This window comes from Lemur catta, chromosome 3 (genome assembly GCF_020740605.2).
Source record: "Lemur catta isolate mLemCat1 chromosome 3, mLemCat1.pri, whole genome shotgun sequence".
NCBI lineage: Eukaryota > Metazoa > Chordata > Mammalia > Primates > Lemuridae > Lemur > Lemur catta.
In genome coordinates this window covers 47,997,695-48,022,803 of record NC_059130.1, presented here as the reverse complement: position 1 = coordinate 48,022,803, position 25,109 = coordinate 47,997,695, and the positions used below count along the sequence as shown (strand labels likewise).

The following is a 25,109-nucleotide window of genomic DNA, read 5'->3' as shown; positions in this document are numbered from 1 at the left end:
TTGTTTGTTTTTCATTATTCTCAGTAATAGCATCATGACTAAGGGCTCTTTGCTGGCTTTTACTTTATTCATATATATCTTTTTTTATTGAATTTCCTTCATGACAGGCTTATTCATTGCACAGTCTTGGGCCCATGATGTTTAAATATTAGAGATGATCTTACTCTGATCCTGGGTTAAATCTAGGCTTTTGAGGAATTTATAACTCCTGCATTCAGACCAGGTTTAGCAAGCTGCAATGATACAACGTTGATATACAAATGTATAGCTGAGCCTTCCAAGAGGAAAAACAATCTTGCTTGGCTCCTTGGAAAACTGATGTAGAGCTAATAGAACTAATCAAACACTGGAAGCCTTACCGGTAATCCCACGTTCTAGGACATTATGATCATCCCTTTACTCCACATTGCTGTTATTGCCTAAAAAGACTTTAAAGAGGGTCAAGGCATTAAAAGCTTTTTCATGTTCTAAATTCCCAAAAGAATTGAATTGCTACAGAGGTCTGAAATGAGTAGAAATACAAAATTTTTTTTTTTTTTTTTTTAGCCCTAGTAGAAATGTTTTAATCCCCACAGTGATGGAAATGGGCAAGTATTAATATAAATATCATCTATTTTGAGAGTAATGGACAATCTTTGGTTATATTTATTTTCTGATTTCTGTTGGAATTACAGAGAAAATTAAAAGTTTACTTTCTTTAGTACTGTCAAGGTTAGGAAGATTCATTTTAGTCAATTAACTACTGTTTATATAAGCCAAAGTCACTGGGGTAGCTTTAAAGATTGCAAAGTGATTGTTGAGGAACCTATCTTCCTTGTATTACTGTGATTTCCATCCTTAGTTCCATATGCTCAATGTAAGGTATGCCCCTCGGGCCTCTCCTGAGTTGGGACTGGGGTCTCGGGGTGAAGGCAGAAAGAGAGATGCCTTCAGGCTTCGCTTTTACAAAGGGCTTCACATCTAGACTCTTGACATTCACTATTTTTAAAAAGGTTTATAAATAGGTTACTATATATTTGTTTATTTAAAAAGTGTTCATTCTTTAAACATAAACATTTAAAATACAGCACAGCTTTCATAACTCTATTTTGGCATTTCTTCATTTTTTAAACCATAGGTAGTTGCCCAGGACTCTACCGCCCTCTGGAAGGCCTCTGTGGCCAAAATGGCGCTGCAGCTGCGGCGTCTTTGAAAGGGAAACGGGTTTTGGGTCAGACAACCTGAATTTAAGTTTCAACTATGCCTCTTACTAGCTTGGGATTGGGCATGTTATTTACCCTGTCTTGGCTTCATTTTTCTCATCTACAAAAATAAAGCCATCCTCTTAATGTTTACAGTGGGCTCTTATGAGGATTAAATGAAATACTTTGTAAACTATAAAGTACTACACAAGTGCAAAGTAAAATACATTAACTATATTTTTAGTATTTATATAATTCAAATTATGTGTCAGGGTGTGTTTGTTTCCCATTTAAATGTTGATGCAGACTATTGACTAGCAAAAGAGCCTCAGAATGGAGCCTTTGACCACTTTCCATACACTGTTACCAATGGAAAATTATTCAATAATAAGGTACCAGTGCTAGATTTACTCATTTGAACTATCCTAAATAAAATACTGCCTGTATTCAAACCTACAAGTCATCAATTAAATCACAATTGTCAGGAGAAGAAGTCCAAATAAATAATTTTTAATTATGATACATTACTTATTACAGTAAAAATTGGCATTTTCCCCTTCAAAAGCAGAAGCACCAGTCTTAGAATGTATAGTATGAATGATATTTAAGTGAAATATAGCATAATATAATGTGCAAACATTATTTTAGTACTTTCTAAAAGTAAAGTAATTTCACACACTGAAATCTGTTAGGATGGAAATAATGTCATGCTGAATAATAAAATAAAAACCCCCATGACTTTCAAAGTCCACTTCAAATTAAATATGGCATACTGTTGAATAGATATATGAAAAATTAAAAAACTTAACTAGCCCAAAATAGAGGGTTTTCATATACAAATATGATTCATGTAGTGGTTTCTTTTAACATAGGTACAGTGATTCTGTGAGAAACTAAAATGAATGTTTTATTTTGGAATTAATTTGTTCTTTCAATCATCAAATTTTTATTGAACACCTACTGTGTGCTAGGCTTTGTGGTAGGTGCTGGGGTTACGGAAAAGAACGACACAGTGCTGCCCTCGAGGAGCTCACAGTCTAGTGGGGGAAACAGATAGGTTGACATTGATTTTAAAATTATAAAAATTATTAGACAACTTTATAAACTTCTTTTGTAATCAAACAAACTTTGGGTGTTATGAATGAATGGTAAAAAGAGATGATGTCCAATGCAGTGAAAAACCATCTGCTTCAATATCATGTGACTTCCGCGAAGGCGGTGATGTGGTTCTGCAAAGAGAAAAAAGAATTACAAAGTGAGAGGCTTGGGAAAATTGGCTTTGTAACATATGTACCAGTCTTACAAATAATCATTAGCCCATATACTGTATGTTTAAGTTGCCAAAACATACAGCGTTCTTAAACTAAATTCTATGTATTATTACATAATTTTAGCTGCTAATTATATATTTTATTTAATATTCTTAATTAACCAAAGAGATTAAAATGTTATGCCTGTTTTATTCAAAATTAACAGTGAAATTTGGAGAGATAAAAATGGCAATGCAAGACACCTTAATATTCTGTTCAGTGTTAATGGAATTTTAATGCTGCATATTAGAGTTTCAGATTAATTGCTCCCTGTGAGACAGATGGTGTAGAATGAAGTGGTGAAATCCTCAGACTGAAATGGCATTTGCTAGTTGACAAAAATCTACTTAAACACTTCATTTCTGATGCATGAATCCAGACTCCAGACTGCAATCCCTGTTGTTTACCTCTACCATAGAATTCTTTACAGAGACTTTTTACTTTTTTTTTATAACAATGAAATAATTTACAAAGAAACCCTGTGGAAGGGTTAATATCTAAATAAATTCAGGCATGCAACAGGTCATGTCATAGCTGCTGAAATATTGCAGTGAAAAATTGATTTACATAATTCATCATGCTACCTATGGGATCATGTCAAACTCTAATATGATAGCCCCAACAAATAACAGCAACATTACAAATGGATTCTGCCATCACAATACCTGTTTTGAATGTTTTTTGTAGTAGTTTTTGCATATGAAGAGTAGTGGCTCTTCATATACAATGATATCATCAAAAGAATTTCATATAATGAATGTGTTCCATGAAATTTTTCAAAGTACATGTAGCTCTTTTCAAGTTAAAGCGTTTTAACTATTAAAACATATTTAAAATGTGTGTGAAGAAATTAAAATTCATTTTCATTGACTTTAGACATATTAAACCACACTAGGAGAATATCATTGACTATAGTTTAGGGCATTATTTTCTAGGCTTAACCCACTCAATACCAGAGAAAAACAATATTAATAAAAATCAGCAGTGAGCAGAGCATGCTGGCTTTTTCACTAATGCCTGATAACACCTTAGAAACTTAAATTTCCCATTTTAAAAAATCCATAATAAAAATGTCAGGAAATTCAGCAGCTCATCTCTAAGTTTTCTTGAGTTCTCCTTACAAAAACACAGGCATGACTTTAGGGCAAAGAAGACTTGTCAGAGTTACATAATGCACTATGATTGAATAAAAAACATAAGAACTGTGGAAATAATACATCACAGTTTTATTTCCAGTGGCCCCACAGGGACTTGAAACCAGTGAACTGAGAAAATACAATTTGATATAGAGTGTTTCAGTACAAAACTGCCATAAGCGTTATACCTCTGGACAGGACCTAGCACAAAATAACTGCTGCAAAGATATTAAGATAGAAATTGAAGATGAATCGGTCAGTAGCAACTGGTGGTTAGAGAACCTGCAAAGAAGGGGCAACAGAGAGAAAGGAAAAGATATAAAAAAAGAAAAGGGATGGCGTCCCAAAGGCCATTGGCCTGGGCCTTGTATTCCTGTCATTGACCCAGATAAAGAATGGTCCACGAGGCTCATTAAATTTGCTGAAGATGATCTCAAGGGGACATCCATCACCCTGGAAAGTAGAATTAAATATTAAAAGATCTTTAAAATGCACAGACGTGATCAGAAACAACCTGCTGATGATCAATGCGAAGCTTGACAGAGGCAGAGGAAAAACCATGCATACAAGTGCAAGCTGGACAGTGGGACAAAGGAGTGATGACTGTAGGGTGAACACATAATTGATCATCTCACCCTGGACACGGGGAAGGGAGAAAGGGGTGCTATTAATATACAAGGACAACAGGTTTGAATCAGGACTGCCCCAAATAGAGATTGTAAGGTCACTTTATGCTATGGTTTGAATGTGTTGGAAACTGAATCCCCAGTGCAAGTGTTGAGAGGTGGGGCCTAATGAGAGGTGATTAGACCATGCAGGCTCTGCCCTCAAGAATGGATTAATGTCACGATCTCAGGAGTGGGATCATTATAAAAGGGCAAGTTCAGTCCCCTTTGTCTCTTGTTCTCTCTCCCTCACTCTCTCTTTGCTCTTCCACCGTGGAATGAGGCAATGAGAAGGCCCTCTCCAGATACCCGCCTCTCCGTCTTGGACATTCCAGCCTCCAGAATTATGAGCCAATAAATTTCTGTTCCTTATAAATTACCCAGTCTGTGGTATTCTGTTATAGCAGCACATAATGGTATAAGACACCTTAATAATGAGGCACAGAACATATAACTGTGCTATCGAGATTGAGAAAATACTGGAATTCAGTCTTTCCATTTAAAATCACATGCTTCCGTGGCCACTTCTGTTCACTGCTCATAAATTCCAAACCATATCACCCTTTTCTTCATGCCAAGTCATGCCAAGTCATTACCACATTAAACTACAAGGATAACAGTTTGTTTCCAGACTAACTACATTTTTAGATCCCAGTGTTCTGGAGAAAACTCCTGCTGTTTTTTCCCCCCAGTTAGCACCCTTTCCAATTCACACGACATTTAAGTTTTAACCTGTGAGATGATTTTTCCTATTTGACTGGAATTAGAAGGAGCCTGCTCCAGGCTCATCATTTTAAGGTGGTTGTGGTTAGCAGAGAGATAAACATATGAAAATAATACATTGAAGTGACTTTGCATAGGAAAGAGAAAAATTAAGAGGAAATTTAATCACAGGTTCTAAGCACATGAAAAGAGTACACAGAGAGGATAGGGACCTTCTATTCATTTACTTCACTGTCTGAGAGCAAAGGAACCTATATCATAAATGAAGGGGATGGATTATTTGTTTCAGTAGGCTTAAAAAAAATAAGATTAATTGTCTTCTAGCACAGGGGTGATTTTCTCCCAGTCTAGAGAAGGGACAAGATAATTATTTAAGGTCCTTCCCATCTATAAGCCTCTACAATTCCATATTATAAAATTTATATTAGCAAGGTATGTAAATGCACAATTTGAAACATACAAATGGCATAATTCCCATGCAGGAAGCTATGATATTGTTCACTTCCCCATCAGCACTTTTATCAGTAATATAAAAAAACCAGAATTGCATTTAACATTTTCAGATCACTTATCTTAAGAAATGGCCTCCCTATGAAGCAAACTAGCTGACAAGAGGTTTCTCTTTTTAATCTGGCTGAATTCTTAATATTCACTACTAAAATTTATTAGCAGATGCTAGCGCAAACATGCAGTAAGCAAACCAAAAAATTCAAGCACAAAAGTTTAATTCTGAGTCACAAGAAGAAAGTGGTTGTATAATTTATCAGCACACTTCCTGGTACTTTCCACAATCACACATACAGAGGTTTATAGTGAAGATGATAGTTGAAGGTTAGAATATGCTACACGACTTATCCATTAGAAAATGTTCATTCAAGTACACTGCAAACCAGTGAGCAAAATACTGAGTCTAGTCCTTGAGTGCAGGTGTTCCATAGGAAAACAAGTGCTTTGTTTCTGAAAAATTATTTTGGATTCTTTAATTTGGTAAATTCTAGAGTCTATTTTAAAAACTCTAAGTTCTACTCTAATATTCATTCCTATATCTCTATTCATAGGAATTATACTCTATAATTTTTAAAAATGTTATTTAAAACAAAACTGTCATATATTTATGACATAAAACCTTGGTGATGACTGGTCACCTGACAAGATCTGCCACTCACCATTTTTCTTTGAAAATATAGGGAGAATGCAAAAAAAAGAACTCTAGGTAAGTGTTCAGAATTACAGCTATAGGAAAACAAACACAAAAAACCAGCCATTATTAACAGCTAGTTAAGGAATGCTCAATTCCCATTGAGTAAAAAATAAAATATATTTAAAAGATTAATAATAATAACAATAACAACAACAAACTCTAGTTCCTAGATCCCTTTTGTCTTAAGGGAAACCTGCACAGAAGGACACATTTTTCTGTATTTGCCTTAGCTTTGAAACCCAACTCCACACCAGTGCGCTCCAGCGCACATACGTTTATTGCCTTAATTGAAGGTGTTCACAGGGGCTTATTCCCATTATCCAGCTGAAGAGCCTGGCAAGACAGTCTTTAAAGGGCCTTCCCTGTGAATTTTCTTCTTGATCATTCTCAGTAGGGTGGTTTCTGGACACCTACAAAATGTGTTTTACATATTATTTAAATGTTCATTTAAATATCCACTTAATTTACTTAAAGCACTAGTTTATTTCAAGTTCTATGTTGTTATATTGTTAGAACAAATGCTGAAATTCAATATTGTTCCAGTTCCATTCTTTCAAGATGACTGATGATAAAAAGCTTTTGTATTAACAGCAGGCTGTCAACAATCAGCTTAGGTTTTTAACCTGAACATAAAATGGGTCTGTGCACATGATGTCTTTGATTCAATGATTTATGTCTTTAGCTCCATTGGTGAGGAAGCTGTGTGGTACCGTGGACTTTGCAATCAAGTAGTTTGCGTATCAAGAGTTTGAATGAGGGCTGAAATTTTCACAAACAATTTAACCTTTCACAGGCTCAGCTTTCTCGTCTGTGAAATGGAAATAATAATCCCTATTTGAATGAGTTTTTATTAAAATTAAATGAGTTTATATACAAAATGGTCCCTATCCTTACTCAAACATATCCGCTGTTCATTTATAGTTGCTTATAAAAGTCACAGAAAGAAGCTAAAAAGAAAAGTTAAAAAAATAAAGAAATCGAGTAGAATTTTTTAATGATTAATTGGAATTTTATAAATAAAACTCATCATTTGTTTCTTTGACCAAAAAGTACAAAATTCTACCAATCTACAATTCTAATGGCCAAACAAACTTTAAAACCCAGTAATGTTTCTTATAGAATTGGTGCAAACTCATTTGGTGGCAAAAACATGACCTGAACTGATGAGGCAATTTATGCTCTGTTTTGCTGCAGAAATATCCATCTTTGATTATAAATTGCTGTTCCAGAGCATGCTTGTGTAACAGAATACACATGTTCCTAAATATAAAATATTTTGAAATCTGAAAAACATGTGGCACTAAGGATTTTGGCTAAAAAATCATGGTCTTGTAATTAAAATAATAAACAATCCTAATGCTATGCAGATGCAGCCTACATTTTATCAGGAAAAGATAGATGGATGTCATAATCCTAAATATTGTCCCTTGTTATTTTGCATTCATTGTGTTCTTTTATGAAGGCAGAGTGGGCAAGAGAAGAGAGAAGAGACAAAGCATATACATGGACCATGTGCTCCAAGGCGCTACTGTGTCATGTGAAGTCTTCCTTCTGATAGGTTGTGAAACTGCTGAGTATTTTAGTAAAGAGAAGTAATGTCGGAACCATTTAATAAGAAATTAGTGAAATTTAGGCTTGAAGCTGTGAAATTGATTGTGAAATTCACGTTAAGCCAGTTCTTGTTGTTGTAAGAATTTGGTGGTATGGAGACATAAAAGCTAAAATGTGACAGAACCAGAGTTCTCTTGGGAAAGAAGACTTTTTTGGGTTATTTATTTCTTTATAGTGGTTCTGTTTCAGTTCAGAGTTTTATATTAGTTCAGAGTTTTGTTTCCATTAAGAAATTTCCCTTTTGTACTGTTCAGAGAAAGGGGCTAAGAGCTACTTTCTGAAAGAATCTTTTCTCCCCCAAGAAAGGAGAAATCTCTAGGCAGATTTCTCTGATAAGCTAATTAAACCAGAGGCAGGCCCAGTTTTTACTGGAGCATTAGCTACAGACCTCATGAAGTATTTCCAGTCCTAAGAAGCCAAAGAAGCTTAAAGATTTCCACACCAAATCTTTAGGGGCACTGGTTCTCCACCGTGGCTTCATGTTGGAATCACCTGGGAGCTTTAAGAAAATACAGATGCAACCCCAGAGACTTGGACTTAATTGGTCTGAGGCATGGCCTGGTCATTGGAATTTTTAAAGGCTCTCTGATGATACTAATATACAGCCAATAAGCTTTGCAGGCCCAGCTGGATCCAGGCCACGAGTTGGCTCCATATCCAAATCACCTGACATGCCTGATGTAGTACAGACCTCCAGGCCCGAGCCCAGGCCTACTGGATCAGAGTCTCTTGGCATGCAACCCAGATATTTTCCATTTTTGCAAGTGCCGCAAATGATGGATTCCCTTTACAGCAGTCTGAGTACTACTGCCTAAAGCTGTAGAAAAGTGATTAATGAAGTAAGCCTTATCAGGGATATAAAATCAATTCTTTCTTTAAAATGCTGTCCTTTCACTGGTACAAGACTGCCTTAGAAAGCAGTCAATCTGAGTGATTCTAAAAATAAAAAATCTTTAAATTCAAACCTTTTGGGACCAAATGCACATTATATGCCTTGCTTAGACCTTCACAATGCGTAAAGATGTTGAGAAGGCCTGCAGCAAAGACTTGTTTCACTTTAACTAAATGTTTCCCAAATGTATTGACATGAAACTCCATATAATTCTATCAATACTAATGTGTTTATGTTATTTGGTGGATGTGAGTATTCATGCACTCTGTCCTCTTAACCTCCATAAGTCCAATGACTTTCCTGTGTACCACATTTTTATCCCATATTCACAGCTCTGTTCTCCACCATCAACCCTGTTAGCAACATAAAACACCAGTTTACCTCCTGCCATACCTCCAGCACACTACAAGGCTTCTTTGCCACGTGCAACTTTCCTGACTGCTAATTTATCCATCCGCTCCAGTCTACCTTGCTCCTTATGAATTCTATGTCTTTTCCACTCACTGTGGACCCCATGGTTGATCAGCTGAACAATCTTTAAGAGCATTCTCAAGTCTCTTGCCCCTGTGCCCTTATCTTACCTGCCAAACAAAACCTTTGCACAAGCTGGTTCCCCTATCTGGAACATTCTTCTTTCTCCCCTTCTCTTGGCTAACAGTCCTTCAGATTTCCCCTTAGATGACGTTGCAAGATTTGCTAAGTTTAGATACATCCCTCTTTGTTTGCTCCTCCAGCATAGCCAGCCCCAGCCTCTTCTGTATACGGTTACATTTCCTCTCTCCCCATCAGCTGCACCACACTGCTTCTTATATGGTATTTGTTATATGTTTCATTTATTACAAATCTGATGATAAATAAATTTCACTGTGCATAACAACTAATGATAAAGGTGACTCATCAGCAAATTGTACCAGTGCTTTGTTTTATACTAGCACTTTAACTTATAAACTTGAATTCTTCTTAGTTATTTTGTTTTTCTTTAACTTTTTAAAATGCTTTAGATTTGCTGAGGAAGCATCTTGATGCTACTTTACAGAGAAGAATCAGAGAATGTGGATAATGGACCCTAGTGCATGATAAATTCTTGTCTAACTGGGAACTGATTAAAGCTCCTCATTTAAAAACTAAGAGGCACCAGTTGGTAAAAATCTGAATGATCCACATCAAGATTCACTTTAGAACCACTCAAAATCATAAGGGCCATTAGACATGACACAGACAGTTTGGAAAAGTTTTTATAAAAGTTAATATACATTTGCTGTATAGCCCAACAATCTCACTCCTAGGTATTTATCCAGAAGAAAGAAAAATATATATTCACAAACAAACCTGCACATGAATGTTTATGTCCACTTTATTCATAATTGCCAAGAAATGGAAACAACCCAAATGTCCTTCAGTTGGTGACTGAGTAAACAGACTGTGGAACATCCATATAACAGGATACTATTCAGCAATAAAATGGGGACCCCCCCCAACTACTGATACATGTAACAAAGAACTCAGACTCAAAACCCCAAAAGGCTACATATTACACACATCCATTTCTATAACATCCCTAGAAAAGCAAGACTCTAAGAACAGAAAACAGATCAGTGGTTTCTAGAGATTGGGGGCTAAAGGAGGGATTGACTACAAAGGGAAGCAGAGAACTTTGGAGAGTCATAAAAACGTCCTATAACTTGATTATGGTCATTATATGACAATATGCATTTGTCAAAACTCATGAAACTGTATGTCAAAAATGGATAATTTTACAGGATATAAATTATGCCTTAATAAATCCGTATTTTTAAAAAAAGTTAAGACCACTAGCCATGGCATGAATTAAGTCTTAAGACAGCCAACAGATATCTAAAATTTGGTTTGTTAGTTATTAAAATATTGTTCCAACATTTGATTGTTTCAGTGACAAAAGAAAACTAAAAAATAAATTTATTGAAAAGTATTCAAAAATACAAATTAAAATGAGTTACTTCATTTGTTTTTGGCTTATAAGATTGGTGAAGATTATGAAAAACAATTATTCTCCACTGTTGGAGAGGACGTAAGGATATGAATCAAACCAAAAACCTTAAGACTATTCATCCTCTTTGTGTCAGCATTTTCACTTCCCTGAATTTATCTTAAATTATTAGTTGAGCTTACAAAGATATACATATTTTAGGGATATTTATTCTAGTAATATTTATAATTGTGGAAACTTGAAAGTGGAAACAATCTTCTACATTTAACAAATGTAATGGTTAGGTAATTTATATGGATTATAGCTTTTGAAAATATAATTTTATAACATATAGCATAGTGATTATGAGTTTGGGCTCTGAAGTAATATTTCCATGAAAATAGAAAAATTTGGTTTCATATTATTTCAGAATACAGACCAGTTTTGTGACCTTGGGCACATTACTTATCCTCTCCATGCCTCTTTTTCTGTAAAATGGAAATAAGACACACTCAAATGACTTCCATACAAACTAAAATGCTATTTTATGTGTGAAATTCTCTGCATAGTTCCAGGCGCATATAAAGCTCTAATTGAAGATTACCTTTTACTGTTAAGTGTGATATGATTACTATATTTATTGATCTGTAATCATACCTATGATGCAGTGTTCTGTGAGCAAAAGCCGAAAGAGGATATATAGGGAGACGTTTTATACACAAACCCACATACACATTGATGGGGTCTGGAAGCCTATTTTAAAAAAATGTTTCCATTGATTACTGTGATGGCATATGGATACTTTCTATTCATTATGTGTTTTGCTTACCCAGATTTTCATATTTTAAATAATATTATTAATTATTACAGATTATTTATTAATTACTTCTTAAAAAACAAACCGTGATTGTTTCATAACACTGTGAATTGGGTCTTAAATTCCTAATTTTAGTCAAATAAAATTTTACACTTTTTTCTGCAAAACCTTTTCATAGGATTGTGGTGCTGTGATTGCTTTTGAAGTCCTTGATAGTATCTCCAGGATGGTCCGCCACAAGTGAACAGATCTGAGAGAAGAGTGAGTAAATGCTGTGAGCAGTTTCCCATGTGTAACTAATTATGTGTGCATTGGCAATGATTTTTAAATCTATCATTGTTTATTCTCTCCTTAACTAATGACTGATTGAATCATATAATTTAAAGATGTAGTCATCAACTCTATATTTATTCACACAAATGAGATGAACAAGCTTCCTATCTATATTCAAAAGTGATTTACTGAAAAATTCTTTTATAAAAGGCCTGTTAGATAACTGGGGTAAAAATCTGGCTTTTATTCTTCGTGTAGCATATTATAATTCATAAATAGTGTGGAAAAATAAATACTGAATATATGGGAGCACAAATAGGAAAATGACATATGGCAAAGTAATAACAGAATGTGCTAGTACTTTTAAGCTAAAATTGTTGATGCCTTTTGGAAAGTTTTAAGCTTCCATTTTCAATTTACTGTTTTAAAACACAATTAAATTTAATAAATGAGAACAGAGTACAGCATGTAAATATTGATTTACTTCAAATATTTTTTGTAAATGTTCAAAGCTTAGATTAAGGAAAAATGCCTAAAATATGAATATACTTAGTTCCACTAACTATTCCAATATCTAATCACTAATAAGGTTGTTTTGACAAGGTCCTATATAACATTTATATTACAGTTCAGCAGCTCCGTAAAACAAAGATTTGCATTATAGAAAAGCAACTGAATCTTAAATAGACTGCCAGAGTTATTCACACACAACATTCTGAAACCTCAAAGGAATTTATTACAGGGAACAGGGTAATGTATAATCATATTTGTCTTGGCAAGAAACCACAGGATTGTTTTGCTGTTGCTACGACACAAATGTATGCCACATTTGATGCTATAATATTTTCTGCCACATGTGTTATGTATGAAATAGACTATCTGTATAAACTTTCAAATCCATGAAATATTTGTATAGGGTTATACTGATCTGAAATTTTTTTAAAATCCCATTAAGAGAATTATTATTATTGCAGGAGAGAACTATTACAATATGTGTGAAACACCCACTAGGTGCCAAGAAGTTGATCTGTGAATTGTTACTTCCAACGATAACCCTACAGGGGAACCATCACTGTATCAGTTTTTCAGGTAAGGAGAGGAAAAGTGATTTGTCTAATGCCACCTAGTTATTATGCAGCTGAACCAGGCTTCAAACCCAGGATTTCCAGTTGCAAAAGCTGAGCTCTCCATCCACCCACCACTCTGACTAAATTTTAGTTCATGTTTTATCTTGACCCCCGTAATCCTATAATCTGCAAGTGTCAATATAAAAGTCAATGCTTATGCTTCCCTGGGTCACTTTGAGTTCTCTTAGAACTGTCCTATCCATATAATTTTTCTTTGCAGTTGCCCTGGAGATTTTCATCTATAATAGCACATATTCATTATGATATTTCTAGATTTTTGGAACTGTCATCACCACTTACCACTTTCATTCAGCTGATGCTTCTGGCACGAAGCATGGCTTTTACATTCTGAGCTTTGTTGGGTAGTACAGGCTAGTGAAAAGCCCCTTACCCCAAATATAAAACTGGAATCTTGTAAATTATTCCTATCATTACTTTCCCTTTCTTGTTGGCAAGAGGGAATTCCCTTTGGTTCAACTGATTAAGATCACAACAGCCTAAGAGAAAGTAATGCATGGGTTTAGATGGAAGAAAATTATTTTCTCAGAAAGCCTTTTCTACATCTGGCTCTATTCACTTTAGCTATCAAAGTTATCCCAAATTAGCCACAAGTGGCTATAGTGGCCTGTTGTAACTGCCTTAATCAAACTATGTGAATATTAATTCCCCTTAGATCTATTTGAAATATTCCATTTTCAATAAAATTCTATATATCCTTAATTTATTTTTAAATAATTTTGTTCCTTTGCCAGATAAAGTGCCCCTTTTATCAGATTTTCTGTAAGGCATCAATCAAAATAAATATTGAGTACATTATTTCCATGCACTTACCTATGCTGGTCTCAGTGTCGGTACTGGGCCTTAGAGTGAGAACAAGCAAGGTCAAGAATGAGGAGAGAATAAAAGAGCTCAGTGCTTTGCTGCTGGGATGAATGAAGTTTGATCTGAGAGGATCATCTGGAAGGAAGGCCAATGTACACGGTACCCATTAATTATGAGCAAGAGAAATCTCTGAAGAACGGATAGGGAGATGCCATAGAGAAAGGATCAGCAGGTTCTTTGGCAATGGGGAGAGAAATGATTTTCTTAGCGACACCATGTCTAGCAGCCTTTTTCTACTGTAAATCATGGGGATAGCTAGATAAGTCCTTGGAATCAGCCCCAAAGTGAAAGAGACTTTTCCAAGTGATACTTGGCCAGTCAAAATGGCATGATGTGGCTTTATTGAGATCTAGTAAACATCATCAACAGCATTCAACTGGATTTCTACAATAGCCTCACAGATTTTTTTGTTATTGTTCTGTGTTACTCTAATTTATTCTCCTTTCTGAACACGTCATTTCCTTCCATAAACTCTTTAATGACTCTCAATTTCTTACAAGATGAGAATCAACTTCTCAATATTGTACAAAAGACCCTTCAGGAAATTTAATCCAAAGTGAGAGACTTTTTCCATGTATTTATTTCCCAATTGTATTTGATCTCTAATGATTTGTACACTTATGGGCTTTACCCAGTTTTCAATTAGGATGTTTTAAATGTTATAGACATCAACACTTTGACATGTGTGTTGTTTGTATTTTACACTTTGCAATCGACCTTTTATAAACTGTTTTAAACTACTTGCGGTAACCTTTTTTTTTCAAAATGCTTGAACATTTCTCCAGTTAGCAATTCTAAGAATGAAACAGTGATACTGAGTCCCTCCTATATGAAATTTGACAAACTTCATACCTCTACACTTTTACCAACTCCAAATCCTAGGTATTATTTAGGGTTTCTATCTCATTTTGTCATTTTACATTATTTTCTTTTGTTATATATTTCTTTAAATAAAATTATAATTTTGCACTGTTTCTGTTACTGTATTTTATTGCAGTTAATTCTAATTAGCTTTATATTTAAATGGTTTCCATGCTTTCTGCCAATTCTTTTATGTCATGGTTTTCCTAATTTGATTTCTGGATATTGATATATTACTAAGTTAGTAAACATTTCTGGTACCTTTTCATAAGTAGTACAATTCTTGAATTCTTGTATAGTTGATTTTTTGTGGTTATTTGAATACTTAAATTACTTTTTGGGTGGGAATAGAATTCTTACGTCACAAATTTATTCCATGAAAACTCTGAAGACATTACTTCATCTAGGATGTGTCTTGCATCTCATATTAGGAAGGTACAAGTCTTAGGCCAGCACACTATCAGTATTGGGTAGGTAAACTACATTTTCTGCCTTGGTGTTTATATCAGTTTTCACTAGATATACTGTATAATAACCTCAAAAGCTCAGTGGCTTCCAACAATAAATACCTATTTCTCCCTCATACCACATGTTGGTGGCCAGGTGCTATGGATCTGCTCTAGGCTACAGGTTGGATGAGGGTCTGTTTTCTCTGCCTTTCTATTCTGGTGTCGAGGCTAGGGGGATAGTATTCATCTAGAAAATGGCCTTCTCCTGCAAGAAAACGTAGGAGCAATAAAGCCGGTAGAAACTCATGTTATTGACCAACTTCAAAGTACTTGAGCAGGAAGGATATTCTGCCTAAGGAAGGAGGTAGACAATAACTGGGAACAATACTATAAAAAAACCACAGAATTTATAGTATTCTTTCTTCAGTTTTGAAATTCAAAACTTCCACTGAGAAATATCTACTTTTTGGTACATATTTCAATTTTTACTTTGTATCCAGTTAACTCTTCTAGCGTAAAGATTCCAGTATTTATTTAGAAGCAGTTTTCCCTTAAAGAATCTCCCTGAATTTTGCTATTGCTCCATTTGTCCTCTTCTTCGGGACATATGATGATTCATATGCTAGGTCTCTGTGGTATGTCCTCCGTGTCTATTATCTTTCTTCTGGTATCAGTTTCATTCTTTTGTTCTTTCATTACAAAACCTGTCAGTAACATAGCTGATTTGACTTTCTCCAGTATGGATTTAGTTCTTTATGGTTTCTAGTGTTGATTCCAATCCTGCCATGCCATTATCTGTTTTCTTACATTACTTTCTTGGTTGTGTCAACTATCTTTCATCTCTCATTTCACATGTTTTCTTTAATTTCCTCGACTGTGGAAAGGAGATGCTATCTACAATAAAGTTAATTAAATTTCTTATAGTTGATCTTTAACAAAAATGCGCTATCTCTTGAAATATGTCTTTCCCTCTCTTCTGTGTCAAGAAATCATTTTAAAGAAATTAAGTGCTTTAAAATCGGATTAAGTTCTTTAAAATCTTATTATTCACGCTTGAAACAGGATAGATTTAGCTCAGTTAATTTTCCTAAAATGAGTGGGAGAGAATTCACCAACAATTTCTTAACTATTCCCATGAATAGTTAGGGAATCCACTACTTAGATCTTGAGTGGAGCATGTAGTTTTGTATCATCATATGGATAGATTTACCAGCCTGAGTGGACTGTGAGAAGAAGCTGAGACCATGGGCATTTCCAGGAAGGTCACTTTGTTTCTATACAGTTTCATTCATTTCTCTGTTTGTTGAAATCCAAAAAGATTGCTGTTTTCTTTAGTTTAACTTCTACTCCAGGGGGATGATGCAGTCCTTGGAGACAGTTTTTGGTTTTGTTTTTTGAATGAAGGTAACTCCCTCTCCAACTGTAGGGCACCCATTCAGTTTAGAAAAGGGTTCCTTCATCTGGCAGGAACCCATATTAATGAAAAGCCTGATTTGAGGATAGCTTCTTGTCTGAAGGCTTTCTTTGGGTGAGCATTTGTCTGTTTGCTGACTGGGTCTCAAAATGGTCTTGGTCCCAGGGGCTGCAGTGTGCTCTAACTGGAATGGGCTCCTCACTCTCTTAGACACTGCTCCAGTCCCTTATCTTCACTCTTTGAAATTTTGGGGTATTAGTGGGACTTTATAGGACTTTAGCTACACCTACAATATAGTACTTGTTTAATAGCAAAAAAAAGAATTTAACTGTCCTTTGGAGGATTCCCTCAAAATAGATTTATTTATACTGTATCTAGTTGAAATGCCAAAATTTTACTCTATCTAGTTCTTACTCTTGGTGACACAGCTATAAAGATATTAATTCCTACTTTATTTTTGCTAATATAGGAGGTTAAAGATAAAGAAATGTAAATGCCTCCATCCCCACTTCCTAGAAGAAGAGTCAGACATTTGTTTCTTAGACTCCTCAGGGTGATTAATCGGATCTTTGCATTTTTGGAGACATCCTGAAGCCAGCAACACTGAAGCTTTTGTTTGAGATGCATGGGCCCTTGAAGGCAAGAGTCAGAAAAGCATGAGTTTGAGAGGAAGGGTGGTGTGACCTAGGAAGAAGAGATTTGGCTCCCTGGGTGGTTGGGTGCGTGGGAGCTTTGTGGTTCCTGTACATGAGAGGCACCTGCACACAGCTCATGTGCAGTGCCGCGGGGCCCATACCACCTAAAGTGGGGACGGCTGCAGGTACCAGGGAAAGCTGGACCCTGGGCATGAAGGTGTGGGAGCTACCACCCAGATTCCCATACCCAATTTGGTAGAGAAAAATAAATCAAACACTTTCAGATAGATCATGTGAGTCATAAGAAAGGAGCACAAGGATTTAGATTATCCTGGTGGAATTTATCCAAGGGACTTTGGTCAATCTGAACACATTATTTGTCGATAAAATGAAGAAGCATTAGAACCACGTTAGAGAACAGCTTAAGAAAATTACATATTTTTTAAAATTGTAGTTTTTTTAATTATAAAATTAATCATGCATAGTATAGTATTTCATGATAGAAGGAAAGAAAAGAGAGAGAGAGAAAGAAAAAAAAGCAAAGGAAGGAAGAATGAATCAGGAACGCAGATAAAATCTTGGTGCCCTATCTCAATTGCCTCCTTGGTTTAAGTATTGCTCTGGCTTGTGTCTGTTTCTCTCTCTCATCCACATGCGCCTTTCTAGACTCCTAAAGATAAACAGCTTGTGTGGTATTTTGAATAACTGGTTTTATTATACATATACATATACATTTTATATATCTATATAAAGTTTTTTTAAAAAAAAACTTTATAATATATATTGGAAAAATTTCCACATCTTGATCTACCTCATCTATTTTAACTGTTAAATGGTAATAATAATTATAGTTGGCAATTGTTTAGGGTTTCACAGGTGCCAGACATTATTCTAAGTGCTTTACTATTAACTTATTGAACCCTCATAATGATCAATTTATGGAAAAGAAAACTGAGTCACCAAGCATTTAAGAGTTGCCTAAGGTGAAAATTACCCAAAATTCCCAGCCAGTCTGCCTCCAGGACCTGTGGGCAGAAGCACCACCTATAATGTACTGGATCCCATTGTACAAATGTGCCTCGATTGATTCAGCAATTCACTACTGATGTACATTCAGGCTTTTCATGATTTGATGTGACAAACAGCCATAAAGAATTTAGTCGACATTGGGGTACAATGATCCAGTTTCCACAGATGACTAATTCTTTTCAAAAACGAAATGTAATGAATGTTCAAATTTACTTAGCTTTCAGAAAAATCATGACTTTTCCTAATAAACCACGGTAATTAACTATATAACAAACTATCTGTAATTAAGGGATAAATTGCTGGCATAAAAATAAAGAATGCTTGCATGCTATAATTACTCTGTAACTTATAGTTTATCAAACATGTACTTTGAACATAGAAGGTTATAAAAGTACATAACTTCTAAAAGAAATCCTCTACCTTCTCCACACAAAAGTGACAACCAGAAAATGATAGCTTGGTATAATAATGTTAACACTATTGGGTATGCCTGCAACGCTTACACTCCTCGGGAGGCCAGCTTTGGGGATCTCAGGTCACTCTCCAACTATCAATTATGAAGATCAAAGTACTGGCAAGAATTTTTCATTTACTTGTTTACTAATATGAACTATGATGAAAGCAACACAGTAAATCCTCACTTAACGGCATTGATGGGCTCTTGGAAACTGTGACTTTAAGCAAAATGACATATAATGAAACTGATTTTACCATAGGCTAATTGATGTAAAGAAGAGTTAAGATCCTACTACCCATTCCTGGTCAAAAAAACTGTCATCAGACTTCTAAATAAAGACTATCATGAAACTTCTAAATAAAGACCAAAACACTTCAAATACTAAACATTGAAATAAATGTGACTATACATACATTTAAGAAAGATGAAAAAACACAAGATTTACCCAATTATAGTAGTTCAGAGTTGTGGGCTGCCAAAGCCAATCCCGGCAGCTCGGTGGACGAGGCAGGCTCCAACCCCGGCCAGAACACCATCCATCACAGGGTGCACTCACTCCCACACCCACACCCACGCTCACTCACAGTGGGGCCGTGTAGACACGCCAATTCACCTAACGTGCAAGCTTTGGGAGGTGGGAGGAAACTGGAGTACCCTAAGGAAACCCACACAGACCTGGGGAGAACATGCAGACAGCGGTCCTGGGCAGAAGTCATTTGTTTTTTCTCATCAATGTTGGAGTGAAACATGTTGAATGAAACGATGAAATGATGTTATTCAAGACTGCTGTTTTTTTACTCCAAATATTCCTTATCACAAATAGAAAAGAAAACAGCTCTTATAGGCTTCCTTTAAGTGACAGCCTGGCTTCCTTTCTGGCTGATGAGCACCAGTACATATCCTCTCAGCAGCACAGTTCCAACAGGAAGGCTGAGATGCATTCCCAGCACCTGGCCCCCCCATCTTCCCATGGTTTCTGTGAGTTTGGGGCAGCGGGCAAACAGTGTGTGTTGCCAGGGAACAGGAATGGAAAGACAGAAGAGGAAGCTGGAGCTCAGCAGGGTGTGGTGCCAGAGCACCTTGGTGAGTAAGGGGAGAATGGAATCAGGTTCAAACCATCTGCATTCCCTAACTACAGAGTGAAGGCAAAGCAAAAGAGTTTGCCAGGAACAAAGAAAAATTAATAAAGAAGTTAAAAAACACTCAACTCTACCAACTTATGTATTCCAGTGGAATATTTCTGTGTTTACCATCTACTACTTTAACATTGGGCATAAAAATGAACTATTAGCATAAAATCAACAATAGGAATTTTGAAATCATTTAAATATATAGAATGCTGTAATAGTATATAAGAATATTTGGTAATGCTAGGAAGCTACTAAAGAACCCTCATGCAAATAAATATGTTAAAAAGCAGAAGATTGTGATTATTATTAAAGTTAATATCCGAGGTATATAAAAGAAAAAAACTCTGTTATCCTGACTAAATATTTCAAAATGTTTCAGGTCACTTTCTAAATTCCACTGCTTTCTATCTTTATTGATTAAGTTAAACATGATCTAATTTTGTACATATTATTCAGTTTTTAAAACATATATTTTTTCATATAGGCATGAATCTCAAAACATTATATTGTATATTTTTTCTCTTTTACTTATCAACGATGTAGACTTTTGTGAATTACTTAACCATGTGGAAGTTCAGTTTTCTTAACTATAAAATGGGGGCATTTATTATAATAGGACATCAGCTAAGCTACTATAGAAGAGAAATTAAAACAATCCAATGGCTTAGAGGAGAAAGTAGTTCATTTCTTTGTTAGAACCCTCTAGGGTGGGTATATGGGCTCTGTTCCATGAGCTCATCCAGAGACCTGACTGGCAGAGTAGTTCAGTCATCTTACAAACTGACTTCCAAGGTTGTTCCAGTCATTACTTTTTCCATTTGGTGAGAAAGGTAGAGAATATCCAGGGCAAGAATCTTCAAAGAGATAAACCAGAGGTTACACTCATCCCTTCTTGGCCACATAGTTACACTGAAATGCAACGAAAGCTGGGAAATACAGACTGTAGTTGGGCAGTCTTGGGTGTAGCTAAAATTAGGGGATTCAATTACTATAGGGAAGAAGGCAAGAAGGAATACCAGTGGACTATTAGCAGTCTTTGGCCACTATAATGAGACCCAGCTTTAAAAATTGTAGTGAGGACTTAAATTATAGAACATAGATATGTTTTGGTGGAATTTATATAAACCATCAACACAGTACTTGACATATACTGATGATCATTAAACAGTAGCCATTATTAGTATTTGTATAATTATGATTATTATTTAGTACCTCTATCCTCACCTGAATGCTTGAATTGCCTCCAAAGTATCATGGATAATTGATTATTTACCTATTCTGGAATCTCTACAGTAAAAGGAAATTTCATCTCTTGTAAAGGCTGCCATTCTATTTTCAGAAAGTTTTTTTTCTTCTTTCTAGTCATTATTTATCTTCTTACCTTCATTTTCCTTCTTTTGTTGTAATTGTGATCTCTGACACCCTCCAGAACACATCTCTCTCATATAACAATGCTTCAGATACTTGTGGGAAGCAATTGTTTCTTTCCTAAGTTTTCTTTTTTGATACACTAATCATCTTTTTGTTCTTCCAAAAGTCCCTCCTAATGTATGACATTGAGTCTAGATACATCCATTCACTCATTTAACAAATATTTACTGAGTGCCAGCTATTCTATCAAAGCCCACTTAAAACTATGTTGTTGAGGTCAGTACACAGTATTCCAAGTTTGACCAGAGCTTTAGTTCAAATATGAAACATTTCCTTTATTTCTAGTTAATTATTGTTTCTTAGTGCAGTCTCTCAAGAATTTTTATTCTTTTATCCAGTGTATTATCTCTCACAACTTCACACCATGTGAACACCTGATTAGCACGAAACTGAACTGTTCATCTAAGATATTGATCAAAATGTGGAAATGAACAGGTCTGAGGAGAAGATCTAGTACCCTTTTGAGCAATCATTTAACTAGTTACAATGCACATAACTGCATCAACATTTAGAAAATAACCTATCTGGCTCACAAAAGTCTCAAGAAAAGTTTTTGTCAGTTTTCTGTGCTCACTGCCATGCTCAATGAGGCCTCAACCTGCCGGTCAGAGTGCCGCCTGGTCTGGCTGCATGCAGCCCAGCCTGACCCTCGGGACCTCCCTGATTAGGAGAGCACAGTTGGAGTTTTCCTGCTGTCAGAACTTTGTACATTGAGATTCAACAAATACTTATTGAGTCCTGATTGTGTGCCAGGCATTGTCCTAGGACCTAGTACTTTCTCATAGAAATGGAGCATGGAAGAAATAGAATATATTTTGTGAAAAATGTATATATTCTCAAAGAAAACTACCCTATTATTTTGCCTACATGGAGAACAGTGCACAATATTCTTTATTTAGAATTTGTGGCAAAGTACTAAATGGATTCTTTGCATAGGTACTCAGCTTTCGAATGGAGGATACAAAGAGATACCGTAAATGTGATATGCATTTTCCTAAGGTGATCTCTTCAGTGACTAAACCACACTGGAATCTGAGGTTTAAGTAAATCAACAAAAACTGTGCAGGCACTCTCCATATATGCACATAGGAATAATTATTCACTTGCTCTAGATAATCACATTTTAGGATTTAAATTATGAATCACCTGTACAGATGTTACCTTTTCCAAAGGACTTTCTACTCGAGGGATGCTGATCATTGGCATCTGTGCCGGATTATCCATGTGTATATGCTCATTTTCTGGTTGTCTTCCTTTGAAATTGTTTACCACGCAAACGACCTAAAATTTTAGAAAACAATTACAGTTAAATTAAACCTATATTCCCTGTGGCTATCATCACCCTTTTGAGGAGCTTAATAGATATAAACATGTAATAAAGTGTTAAAATTACTTAAATATTACTTATATAAATTTATATCCAAATTTACCTTATATAAATTTTAATAGCTATTCCAATGCAGTTATGTTCGAGAAAATTCACAAAATAATATATAGCTCAATTAATAATGACAATTTTATTATTCTAAAATTTTCAATACATTATAGTCAATGCTCAAATGAATCCAAAAGTAACATCATAACCTTATAAAAATTCATAGCCAGCTAACCTTTCCCTAATGTGGCTAACCTACAACTTAATTTAAATGATAATTATTTTCCATTGCTTCAGTATCATTACATTCATAATAAACCTTCTACAATTGGCACTCTGTAATTTAGTAGCATCCCTTTAATTAACCTAGTTTATCTTCTATTATTGCGTCCTATATATACTTGCCATTTCAACAATAGCTTTCTGGGGCTACTACTGAAATAGAAGACCCTTTACATAAAAGAAATTGACCCTTGTTTCAATTGATTATATCCCATAAGTGACAGAATTTGAACTAAACCAGAGATTCTCACACCTTAGTGAGCGTAAAAATAAAGTTCCACCATTGTTAAGAAATGCACACTCCTAAACCCTCCCCTAAAGATTCTGATTTAGTGAATGAAGAATGAGGCCTAGGAGTTAGCAGTTTTAAAATGCATTCCAGAAGCTTCTGATGCAGGTGGGTCATATTTTAAGAAATAATGAGTTAAACAAACCAGAAAAATTATTTGCTATATTAACTGGTAAGTAAGGTATTCTTGAATTTTCTTTTTCTGGATTTTATATTCTATTACAATTGAAATACAGACCTTACTTTAGTTATAACCTAACATTCATTTTTATAAAATAAACATTTAATATACAACTGTATATTCACATTGCACACTTTCACAAATGCTCCATTAGAAATCTTTTTGTTTAGTAGGACCCATTACTGAATATCTTCAAAGGCCAATTAGATCTTAGTTACTCTCTGGTTTTTAAATGAATTTACAAATCTGCAAAATAATAACACATACTATGAGACTTTATGTCAGGAAAATATTTCCTTGCAAATTGTTTTAAACTTTTTCTCCTTTCACTTCCCAGGAGAATTAGAGATTGGAAGCATAAGTCAAAGCCTGATGATAGCTAGGTACCTCAACTTGACCACTGCCACCAAGATCTTTAAAGTAAGGAACGGTAAGAGCTTGGAGATGGACACATGATAAACCTACTAGCAAATGGTACCAGCTTCATGACCCCACAAAGAACTAACAGATACTGATTGCCCTAGAAATAGGGTCAGCAAATTTTGTCTGTGAAGGGAAGACAGTAAATATTTTTGGCTTTGCAGGCTTATAGTCTGCAATAACCACTCAACTCTGCCCTTTTGTGCAAAAGCAGCCATTGGCAGTTCACGAATGAATGAATACATCAATGTTCCAATATAACTTTCTTTATAAAAATAGGCAGCATGCCAGATTTGGTCTGTGGGCTGTAGTTTGCTGACTGACCACTGCTCTAGAATACAAAGGATGTAATCAAGAATTTTAGCCAACAATAACAACAATGAAACAATCAAGCAGTTTCACATCTATTCCATGAAACACATACACACATATTCCTACGTTTCCTTTTTCACTGGTATTAGAAGTTATTGGAAAATTGGGCAGATGAAAAAATGCTGATAATTCTTCTGAAGTAAAATTTGTTGAAATGAAATAACTATGTACATAGACATATGGGACTAATGGGATGAAGAAAAGTTCATCTAGAGTTAATATGGGCTTCTGAAATTAGTATAATTATGTTTTATATTATTTAGCTTTGAAAAACTCTTTCAAAGGCTGATCAGTTATCTCTTTGCCTTAATTAAAGGTCAGGATAATACCATTGAAGCAGCTGAGAATTCATATGTGAAATATTTAAGTACTTAACACATAGTCGATACTTACTAAACAGTATTAGCAAAATGATGATTCTTCAGTACTCTTATTATTCAAATTATTATAAGGAAGGAAATTGCCAAAACTTCTTTAAAATCATATTACATATTTAAGAAGTTTTGTCTGCTAACATTCACAAGTATGGAACTGATATTCTATTAGTAAAGATGCTGATAAGAAAAAGCAAGGAAACCTGGTTTTTGATCCTGAGCATTCCTGAGTCTATATGTTCTTGAATGGTTCTTTGGGTCTTAGTTTTCTCAATTAAAAGTGAAGATATTGCAATAGATCACTAAGTTAACTTCATTTCCTTGGTTGGCAAAGGTATGACAAATTCAACAAAAATTCAAAACTAAACTCTAGATCTGCCCATCCCCCAGTCCCATTTTAAACCTTGATCTCTTTCTGGACCCTCTCAAGGAAAGGCAGCTCCCCCCACCACACACACACACACACACATACACACACACACACACACACACACACACACACACACACGCCTCCACTCCAATGCAGTTGCACAAGGTTGAAAACCTGGATTTATCCTTTATGACTCTTACACTTGACCAATCACTGAATCTGCTCAATTTTACTTTCTAACTATCTTGCTCTCTAAATATTTTGGTTTCTTATATCT

General features: G+C 35.2%; 1 protein-coding gene across 2 annotated transcripts in view; it reads right to left on the bottom strand.

Moving 5' to 3' along the window:
* Window positions 1-1,675: 1,675 nt before the first annotated feature.
* The window catches only part of PLPPR5 (phospholipid phosphatase related 5), a 113,259-nt gene continuing 89,825 nt past the window's right edge, over window positions 1,676-25,109 (bottom strand). The window contains exons 5-6 of one of the 2 annotated variants that reach the window (XM_045546417.1): window positions 22,316-22,450; window positions 1,676-2,410 (exon numbers count right to left, since the gene is read on the bottom strand). In XM_045546417.1, coding sequence (XP_045402373.1) covers window positions 2,378-2,410; window positions 22,316-22,450 — 168 coding nt within the window. In that variant the 3' untranslated portion in view covers window positions 1,676-2,377. The remainder of the gene's footprint in view (window positions 2,411-22,315; window positions 22,451-25,109) is intronic. The other variant, XM_045546418.1, reaches the window with a different exon arrangement.